General features: G+C 46.8%; 1 protein-coding gene across 5 annotated transcripts in view; it reads right to left on the reverse strand.

The window, feature by feature from the left end:
• The window catches only part of ABCB10 (ATP binding cassette subfamily B member 10), a 32,701-nt gene extending 29,178 nt beyond the window's left edge, over positions 1-3,523 (reverse strand). For 4 of the 5 annotated variants that reach the window (XM_060125611.1, XM_060125610.1, XM_060125609.1 and 1 more), the window contains exon 1: positions 2,913-3,408. In XM_060125611.1, the coding sequence (XP_059981594.1) occupies positions 2,913-3,408 (496 nt within the window). The other variant, XM_060125612.1, reaches the window with a different exon arrangement.
• Positions 3,524-10,998: the final 7,475 nt, after the last annotated feature.

The following is a 10,998-nucleotide window of genomic DNA, read 5'->3' on the forward strand; positions in this document are numbered from 1 at the left end:
CGGGCGCCGCCCACAGAACTTAAAATCTTCCAGCTGCCACATTTAAAAGAAACTGGTAAAATTAATTTTAATACTGTATTTTATTTGTATATTTGGATCCAATATATCCAAAATATTAATCAACATGCGATGAACATTAAAAAGTAAAGAAAGTTCACAATTCTTTTTCCATGCTAAGTCCTTTCAAAATCTGGCGTGTATTTCCGACTTGAGTCAACTCTGACTAGCACATTTCGCAGCACAGATACAGAATGTTCATGTTTTCTCTGCAATGTGGTACTTCCGTAGGGCTTTCTGGAGCAGTCTCCATTGCGGAGGCTCAGCCTCACTGTCCCACCAGTGCTGTCCTTGTCAGACCCTCTGTCCCGACTTGGGCTGCAGGAAACATGCTTCGCCCTCTCCTTGCTTACCGCACCCACTGGTTTCACCACTCTGTTCATTTTGGTCACGTCACGGTCTATCTCCATAAAATGTAACTACAAATGCAGCAAAAGCTCCTGGCGGGCATCAGGTTCTGAGAACTGTCCTCTTCTCAAACCACACAGGCCCTTATCAGTGTTTAAGTGAACACCCTGGGGGTGGAGGGCTGGACGTGCACCTGCCACATCTGACCAGGGGCCTGCCTGCAAAGTGTGAGCAAGACAAGCTCCCCTGCACCGGGCCCGCCGCACAGAGACCCTCCATCGGCATCTCACGGCCCCCTCCTAACTCCCAACCCCACACACGGCGCAGCCTGCCTCTAACTCCCTGGGAGCCCCAGCAGCCGCTTCTATCTGCCAGGCCCAGCAGGACGGCTCTGACCAGTTACCTCTTATCCCATCAGCCCACAGGGGCTCTGCAGTGAGCTCCTCCATCTTTTAAGACTCCTGTGACCTAGGTGATAAGACGAAGAATTATCAGTGAAAAAAGACTGCAGAGCAACCTTGTAGGCCACAGCTGTTGGAAGATATCTGCAAATTCCTACATAAAGTGAGACACAGGGAGGAGGGGCCGCGGAGAGCATCGAGGACTGTGGTTCCTTTAGAAGAGAAATGGAAATGACTGTTCTCAGCAGATACCTATAAACATTTCAAATGGCGGACCCTGTTTTTAAAGTTTCTGACACAAATCACTTAAGACCAAAGTTTTCTGGTCACACAGTTCAGGCAGCATGCTCACCAAACTACTGAACACAGATGAAAACACTGTTATTCAAACGTACAGCGGAATTTTTGAAAAAGGATTTTTGTATTCCTTTTCCTAAAAATTAAGAAATTAACATTGGAATTCCTTCTCTTCAACTCAGCTGTTTTTGGCCTCTTGATTTAAAAGTACACACACACACACACACACACACACACACACACGCGCGCGCGCGCGCGCGCACTAAGGACTAGACACAGAAAGATGAGGCAGACACAGCCCCTTTCCCAAGCAGCTCACAGGCCAGTGAGAGCTCCTAGCCTCAAAATTTTCTTTTAAAAGAGGAAAAAGGAAAAAAACTTTATTTCCATAAAAATACACGCACAACCAACTGAGCGATGAGATAGTTCTCTTTATACCTCAGTAATACCAAGAATCCCCCTAAACTGTAACAGTCAGTGAGAGGTATAAATGTTCCCACTCTACTGCCCTCCTCCACGGCACCAACCTGCCCTACCTCACAAATAGCTCTCTAGGACTATCCTTCCTAAAGCAATGGACTTGTAACAAAAAAAGGTGGGATTCTCTCCTCTTTCAAGCCTAAGAACCTCACAAGTCCTCTTTGCAAGCCCTCATCACATGTGCAGTTTTATCTCCAGTCACATATCTTTTCATCAATGTTTCTCCCCCACTAAGCTGCAAGCCCCAGCAGGAGCGGGAACCATGCTTCTTCCTGCTCATCAGTGGAACCCAAGGGCCTAGCACACAATGAGACTCAATATTTATTAAAGAAACGAAGACTTGGAGAAGTCTCAAAACCTTTGAGATCTTACAAGGCCCTTGCATTTAAACATTTCTCCATTTATGGCTAAAATGACAAGCTATACAAAAATCTGTTTATCTGGATTTTGTTTCTAAAGATATATATATATTTTTTTTGTGGTACGCGGGCCTCTCACTGTTGTGGCCTCTCCCGTTGCGGAGCACAGGCTCCGGACACGCAGGCTCAGCGGCCATGGCTCACGGGCCCAGCCGCTCCGCGGCATGTAGGGATCTTCCCAGACCGGGGCACGAACCCGTGTCCCCTACGTCGGCAGGCGGACTCTCAACCACTGTGCCACCAGGGAAGCCCTAAAAATATTCATTTTGATTTCTTTTTAAAAATTACTTAATTATGATTTAGTTGGGTTATGAGTCACAGTTTCTCAACACTTCTGGAGTTTACAGATCACTGATCACGACCAGTGTTGACTCTTCTGATAAGAACTTAGTAACTTCCTGCCTACCACCCAGGAGACAAAAGCAGGGGACAAACCTGAAAAGTTTACACTGCTTTGCTTCACAGAGTAAAAATATTGTTGGCTGCTTAATAAACTTGCCTGAAGCACGCACATATGACAACATTGGTTTATTTGGGGCTAGGATTAATTTTACAAAGATACGAGGAAAAAACCCAGGTCATTCTGAGAACGCCAGCAAAGTAAAAACGGAACAGACCCGAAAACTGCAACACTGAGATGCTACCCCATTTGTATAATATGTATCAAGATAAGAAAACAAACATTAGCTCTGGGAGCAGATTCCCGGCGGGCCTGCCGGCTCCACACCGCTACAGCAGGCGCGCTCTGTCCGCGCTCCAGGTGGGGACGCCCAGGTAGAGGCACCCCGTCCTCCGCACCGTTTCCAGTGGCCCCGGGTCCCCCTGCCGCCACCGCAGTGCCCCTCTCGGCGGCCCCGGACCTCGCGTGTGTAAGGTCGCGGTGACCGAGGGGAGGGGACGGGGGCCCTACCTGCCAGCCTCCGGCGCTCGGGCTGCGCCAGCCTTAGGAGCTTCTGGGCCTCCGAGCGCCCGGCAGCCACGGGCCGCTGCAGCGGGTCGTGTCCGGGGGTCGCCGCGGCCGCAGGCAAGGCCGGCTCGCGCAGCCAAGCCTCGCCCCCGGCCCGCGCGACCGCCGCTGGGCCACAGGGGAGCGCGGCGCGCGGGAGCCGGGGGACGCCGGGCCTGGCGAGTGCCCCGCACCTGGAGGGCCCGGAGGGCCGCGTCCACAGCGCCAGGAGCCGCGCCAGGCCCGCGCCGCCCGCGGGGCTGCCGGGACCCCCGCCCGGGCAGCGGCCCGCCCGGCACCGCGGGGCTCGCGCGGCTTCGCCACCCTCGAGGAGCGATGGCCCCGAGTCCCCAAGCCGCGCCGGCGCCAGAAGCGTCGGCGGCGGCCGGGCCCCGGGGGCGCGGGCGGCTGGGCCCCGCCTCAGGAGCAGCCGCAGCGGCCAGGCCGGGGGGCCGCGCATGGCGCCGCGTCCGAACCTTGCGCCTCGGTCCGCAGCCTCTCCTGTGCTCGCCGCCGCCGCTCGCCGGCTTGGACCCCCGCCCCGACGCCCGCCCCATCCCGGCCCGCGCGGCCCCGCCCCGGGGCGGCTAGCCCGGCCCCGACCACCCCCGGGCGCCCAGGCCCGCAGCGCCCCCCACCGGGCAGCCCAGCGACTGGCGCGCCGCCGGAGCCGCGGTGGCTGAAGCGGAAGAAAGCGCCGCGCGCCGCTGCGCCTGCGCACTGCCGCGCGGGGAGCAGTTTCGCCCTCCTCTGCCCCTCCGGAAGAACCTGGGGGCGGCGCGGGCCCTTTCTCACGCCCGCGCACGGCGGAGCGCGCAGGCGCGATCACACGGGCCCGGCGCCTGAAAGAGGAGGGCGGACAGCGCGCTCCGGCAGTGCGCGGGCCTGGGGACCGCTGTGCGGGACGGGCTTGGCGGTGAGTGAAACTTGGGTCTCTGAGAGGGAAGGGGTCATCTCTTAACGTGGACAGACGTGCGGGAGCGGACGTGGCCCGGGCGCGCCGGCCGCTCCGAGCAAGGCCGGGCAGAACGCGCAGTGTTTTAATACCCGAGCGCGGAAAGGAGGAGGGGAGGGTCTAAACCCACTGGGACGCGGAGACTTCACGGCAGGGTGTCTGTACCCCGGAGCCTGGTCCTTATCTAAGAGTCGTGGTTCGGGAAGGTGGATAGCTTTTTGTTGACTCGTCAGTATTTTAAAGGCCGGGACTCGGGTGAGGCCAGTGAGAGGCAATTGCCTCAGTTGCAGTATTTATGGATTCGGAAAAAAAAGTCAATAATCAAGATAAGTATTTTAGTTAAAAAATTTTTAAAGGCCAAAATTAATGCAAAAAACCCCATAATGAACAATATATCAAAATATCAAATGCAGGATCTGCCCCCGCACTTGTACGAGCCCACCTCTCTCTCCTCACCTTGGTCCCAGCCCTGGAAGCTTTATTTCCAAAATCAAGCAGTTAGCAGCTTTATTTGCCAATTTGTTTGTTTAATTTTTTTGCGTTAAAATACCGTTTATCTTGATTACTGGGGCTATTTAGGGTTCCCCTAAATTTTGCCCCTAGGAGAGTGCCTCACTTACCGCCCCCTACTTGGGGCCCTGGTAGATAAAGACTGTAGGACTTTTGAGGAGAAGTACCCATAATGGAAAGATAATGCGGGATTAAATCGCTCTCTAAATGCCCTTGTGAAGACAGCAGGAAGCATGCCATCCTCTAAATTCCAACCTCTGAGAGCCAGGGGGGCATGGAGTCCCCCCAGGTTACCTTAGGTCAGCCTCTCCCTGGTGTCTGCATTCTAGAATGCAAGCTGTGATTGAAGCTGACGCTGCTGATTTATGAGTAGGTATGTCCTACTGGGAAAGATTTTGTTAGGTGACTTCTGCAAACAAGAGAGATACAGTGCCTCATACCCCACATCATGTCAGAGAATGACCTTCTCCCAGTTGGAGAGAAAGTGACAATTTTAACTCAAATCTAATCTTCCTCTTCTTTTCTGTTTCCTACTTTCCAGAAAACTGCTGCTGATCGCTGGGGAAGGCAGGATTGGCCTTTGCTTTCTGCCTTCCCTGGAATGAAGTCCGCCAGGCCTTTTCAGCCAGCAATCTCTGGGGCCTGGAGTCAAAAGAAAAATACCTGAAGTGTAGCTGATGAAAAAACCAAAACTCTCTGTGTTGCTTGCATTTCTAACAGTCAGTTGATAATCTGAAAATTATCCCTGACAAAACTGTCATGCTTAAAAAAAAAAACAAAAAAACCCCACCCAGCTATCATATGATATTCAAGGCAAGAATTTTTTTATTTACTAGCAAAGAATCTAAAGAAAACATCCGTGGCTCTTTAAAAAAAAAAAATACAGTGGGGGAATGGAGCAGGGAATAATAATTGGCTGAAAGCTCATCTGGACTTATATAGTCATCACACCAAAAAAAAAAAAAAGTGAAAGTGTGGCCTGCTCTAAATATATATATTCAATATATATTGGCAATTTTATATATATATGTGTGTGTGTATGTGTGTGTGTGTGTATTCCCATTTTAAAATAAGGATAACTTCTCACTGCCTTTTTAGAAGTTAGTATAAAATTCCTTGGCCACTGAAAAGGGCAAGAAATGCTCTAAGGTGACTTTGGGAAAGAAGGGAAAAAGCCACTTAGATGTGAGTGGATTAGTAGTACAAAATTCCTCAGGAAAGCAAGGAAAGGCTGCACATTAATTCTGAGACAACAAGCAGAAGTTCAGATGCTACCCACAGCGAGACAGAAAGGGCTCTCGGCAGAGGGGTGACTGAACCAAGTAGTAAAATCTGGCCCTTGGTGAATAGATGCTTAATAGGTTAGGCGGCCAGTAGGTGTCGAATTCAAAAAGGATGTCTTTTGGCTGAAACTTGAGATCAGTTGAGACTACTTCAGGAACAGCTCCACGTGTGGGTCCTCGTCGCTCTCAAAGGGCGACAAGGTGGACAACAGGAGGGGGCCCCCCTCGGAGCACAATAGCACGGGAAGCAGACAGAAGTCTCCCCGGCCTGCAGTCTGATCTGTGATCTAATGGGGGATCATTTGACCCTTCTTAGTTCATTTCTTTTTCTCTGCAGCTTGCAGCTCGTCCTGTCAGGGACAGGGTGGCAGGGTGATGGCTGAAGGTGGAGCATACAGTTCAATGAATCACAAACGAAAGGACTAGGATCCACGTGGGGCAGAAGTGCTTTGTAAGTTCCTCTGAAATTAAGCTTTTGGTAAGTCATCCACCCTGTGCTTACAGCAAATGCCGATATGGCTCAGGCAGGCTGAATGCAATGTATGTAGAAGGTGTCAGCCTCTTTGGCTTTTACCTTGTCTCTCTCACCTTCTCCCAAAAGATTCTAGAGAAAGGTTGTTACAGGTTAAATTGTGTCCCTCCAAAAAAGGTATGTTGAAATCCTAAGCCCCAGTACTTCAGAATGGAATCTTACTTGGAAATAGAGTTATTGCAGATATAGTTCAGATGAGGTCATTTTGGAGATGGAGTAGGGTGTCCTTATAAGAAGGTGGCCATGTGAAGACAGAGACACACGGGGAAAATGCCACGTGATGACAAAGGCAGAGACGGCAGTTATACAGCTGCAAGCCAAGGAACACCAAAGATGGCCAACAAATCACCAGAAACTGCCAACAGGCAAGGAGGGATTCCCTACAGGTTTCAAAGGGAGCGTGGCCCTCCAAAACCTTGATTTCAGAATTCTACCCTCTAGAGCCATGAGACAATAAATTTGTTTTAACACCCAGTTTGTTTTTGTTTTATTAAGGTAGCTCTAGGAAAGTAGTACAAAGGTCAGTATCTCGTCTGATACTGCAACACATGCTCACTGTTTGTCCACTTACTCATGTTTGGCCAAAAAAGCAACTGAGTTATTCAGGCTACTTTATTTATTTATTTTTTAAAAATATTTATGTACTTATTTATTTGGTTGCACTGAGTCTTAGTTGTGGCACGTGGGCTCCTTAGTTGTGGCATGCAAACTCTTAGTTGCGGCATGCATGTGGGATCTAGTTCCCTGACAATGGATGGAACCCGGCCCCCCTGCACTGGGAGAACAGAGTCCTAACCACTGTACCACCAGGGAAGTCCCTATTCAGGCTACTTTAAATAGTCAGTTTGCAGATCACATCTGGTACAGTGCTTAACTTTATTATACCAACAAGTATGTTCAGCAGCTGTCCAGATTTCAGACTACACAAAGAACCTTGCATGATCTAATGAAATGTAGCTCGGGACTGTTCCACAAAAGACAGCATAAATGAAACTAGACGGTGCACCTGCTTCTATGCTCTTTATAACATTTAGGTATGGTATTATTTCTCATGTTAAGAGGCTGAGGTTGTACCCAGATATACAGAAAACGTACCCATACCCTATTACTTTTCTCATTCAGTTCTAGTTTCACCTCATGCTTAAAGATGCAAGGTTGACTGCAGGGTATATGATAACTGTAGTTTTCAATCCAAAATATAAGATCTTAACACCATCATTCCCATTCCAATTTGTAGATTTTTAACTATAAAATTAGGTGCAGACCTAATAGAAAAATGGGCAAAGAAAATGAACAGGCACTTCACCCAAAAGGAAATTCGGATGGCTCAGACATATTAAAAAAAAGAAAAAAAAAGGTGTTCTGTCTAATTTTTAATGAGACATGAAAATTAAAATGACAAGCAGATACCCTATTCCTTTAACAATTTAGTGATGATCAAAAAGTTCAACTATATTGTATTGATGAGAGTGAGGTATAAAAATAGACAAGGCTGATGTAAATTGCCACAGTAGTTCTGGAAAGCTCTTATATCTATTAAAAATGTAAATGCATATATCCTTTGATCCTGCAGATGCCCCCAGGATTTTAAAAAATACACTTTTATTTTCCTAGAGCAGTTTTATGTTCACAGCAAAATTGAGTGGAAAGTACAGAGAGTTCCCATGGACCCCTTTTTCCTACACACAGCGCAGCCCCCTAACCACCACACCCCCACCAGATGGGACATTTGTTACAATGGATGAACCTACATTGATGCATCATCATCACCCAGAGTCCATAGCATACATTAGGGTTCGCTCTTGCTGCTGTACATGCTGTGGATTTTAACAAGTGTATAATGACATGTATCCACCGTAATAGTACCATAGAGAGTATTTTCAGTGCTCTGAAAATCCCCTGTGCTTTGCCTATTCATCCCTCCCTCCCTCCAACCCCCTACAGCCACTGATCTTTTTACTGTCTCCATAGTTTTGCCTTTTCCAGAATTCCATATAATATGGTTGGAATCATACAGCATGTAGCATTTCAGATTATCTTCTTTCACTTATAATATACATTTAAGTTTCCTCCATGACTTTTCATGGCTTGATAGTTCATTTCTTTTTATTATTGACTAATATTCCATTGCCTGGATGTATCACAGTTTATTAATCTATTCACATAGTGAAGGACATCTTGGTTGCTTCCTAATTTTAACAGTTATGAATAAAGCTGCTATAAACATCTGTGGGCAGTTTTTTGTGTGGATGTAAGTTTTCAACTCCTTTGGGTAAACATAAAGGAGCACCACTGTTGGATCATAACATTAGAGTATGTTTAGTTTTGTAAGAAACTGCCAGACTTCCTTCCAAAGTGTCTGTATATTTTGTGTTCCCACCAGCAATGAGTGGGAGTTCCTGTTGCTCCACATACTCGTCCGCATTTGGTGTTGTCAGTGTTTTGGATTTTAGCCATTCTAATAGGTGTGTCACGTCTAGGAATTTAGGCTATATATATACTCCCACATGTGTGGAATGATAAATATGTACCAAATATTTATTACAGTATTGTTTATAATAGCAAGACTGTAAATTACAGTCCAGCATTAGGGCATTAGTTAAATAAATTGAGGTACATTCATGCAATGGAAGACCATGCGGTCTTCAAAAAAATGAGGCAGCTCTACATGCACCAATTTGGAACCATACCCTAGATGTACAATGAAAATAGCAAGGTTCAGGGCTGCATGTATAATATAGTGTATTTGTGTAAATATATATATATATATAAATACACTGACAAAAAATATAAATACACTAATATTCATATATTCATAGAATATATTTGGAAGGATACACAGTGAACAGTGGTTGCCTCTGGGGAGAAGTGAATGGGGTATAAGGGTAGGTGTCCTGTAACTTTTGGATTTTTCACCATTATTCAAAAATCAGTTAAAACTATTGACTAACTAATAAAACAAAGATAAGAAAAAAAAGGAAGAAGAAATTTTTTAAGATAGCAAAAGATTACCTAAAAGCAAAATATGAGGGAGTTCCCTGGTGGTCTAGTGGTTAGGATTTGGTGCTTTCACTGCCATGGCCAGGGTTCAGTCCCTGGTTGAGGAACTGAGATCCCACAAGCCATGCGGTGTGGCCATAAATAAATAAATATAAAATACCAATCTCCATCATTGTCTATAAAAATAGATAAAGAACCCGCAGCCACTTGAGAAAATTAACGGAGAATGGTCAATTCTGAGACATTGTGGTAGATTAGACCTTAAAGATACAGAAAAATTCTCAAAGCCTCCAGGCAAAAGGGTTAAATAACTTGCAAGGGCAAGAGAACTAGACAGCCTTCAGACTTCAGACTTCTCCAAAGTAACACACAAAGTAAGGCAACCATGGAGCAGCACAGAAAAGAAAAGTATGAACTAAAGATTTTAGTCTGTATTAGTTGCCTAGGGCTATCGTAACAAATTACCAAACTTGGTGGCTGAAAACAATGGACATTTATTCTCTCAGAGTTCTGGAGGCCAGATGTCTGAAATCAAGGTGTTGGCAGAATTGGTTTCTTCTGGTGGCTCTGAGGGACAGTCTGTTGTTCCATGCCTCACTCCGAGCTGCCAGTGGGTGCCAGCAACTCTCGACATTCTTGGCTTGTAGCTGCATAACTGCAATCTCTGTCTCTGTCTTCACATGTCTGTGTCTCTGTTTAAAATCTCACCCTCTTTTCTCTAGAAGAACACCAGTCATTGCATTTCAGGTCCATCCTAAATCAAGGATACTCTCATCCCAAGATTTGCAGATAATTATATCTGCAAAAACCCAATTTCCAAATAAGTTGATGCACAGGTACCAGGGGTTGAGACTTGAATATCTCTCTCTCTTTTTTTTTTTTTTTTTTTTTTTTTTTGTGGTACGTGGGCCTCTCACTGTTGTGGCCTCTCCCGTTGCGGAGCACAGGCTCCGGACGCGCAGGCTCAGCGGCCATGGCTCACAGGCCCAGCCGCTCCGTGGCATGTGGGATCTTCCCAGACCGGGACATGAACCCGCGTCCCCTGCATTGGCAGGCGGACTCTCAACCACTGTGCCACTAGGGAAGCCCTCTCTCTTTTTTTTTAATGTTAATTTATTTATTCGGCTGTACCGGGTCTTAGTTGCAGCACGCGGGATCTTTATTTGTGGCATGTGAACTCTTAGTTGCTGCATATGGGATCTAGTTCCCTGGCCAGGGATCAAACCTGGGCCCCCTGCATTGGGAGGGCAGAGTCTTAGTCACTGGACCACCAGGGAAGTCCCTTGAACATCTCTCTTTGTGGGACACTATTCAACCCACTATATTCTCCTTCAAGTATCAAGACTATAGAAAAATTGATTTGAACATGCAAAAGCTTGGGAAAAACAGAGTTTATGAGCCCCACTTGAAGAGTCTATTAGAGGATGAACTTCAACTAAGTGATGTTGGGGAAAACTTTTATAAAGCCAGTATAATGTTGATACTGATTCCTGATTAAAATAATACAGAAACAATTACAGACTGATGTCACTTATGATTATCAAGGCTAAGATACTTTATTATTTGTTAGGGCTGCCTGAACAAAATATTACAGACTGGGTGGCTTAAACAGCAGACATTTATTTTCTCACAGTCCTGGAGGCTGAAAGTCCAAGATAAGGTGAGAACAGGTTTTGTTTCTTCTGAGGCCTCTCTCCTTGGCTTGCAGATGGCCCCCTTCTCCTTGAGTCTGCACACGGCCTTTCATTTGTATGCATGCCTGTCTTGGTC

This window comes from Lagenorhynchus albirostris, chromosome 16 (genome assembly GCF_949774975.1).
Source record: "Lagenorhynchus albirostris chromosome 16, mLagAlb1.1, whole genome shotgun sequence".
Taxonomy (NCBI): Eukaryota; Metazoa; Chordata; class Mammalia; order Artiodactyla; family Delphinidae; genus Lagenorhynchus; species Lagenorhynchus albirostris.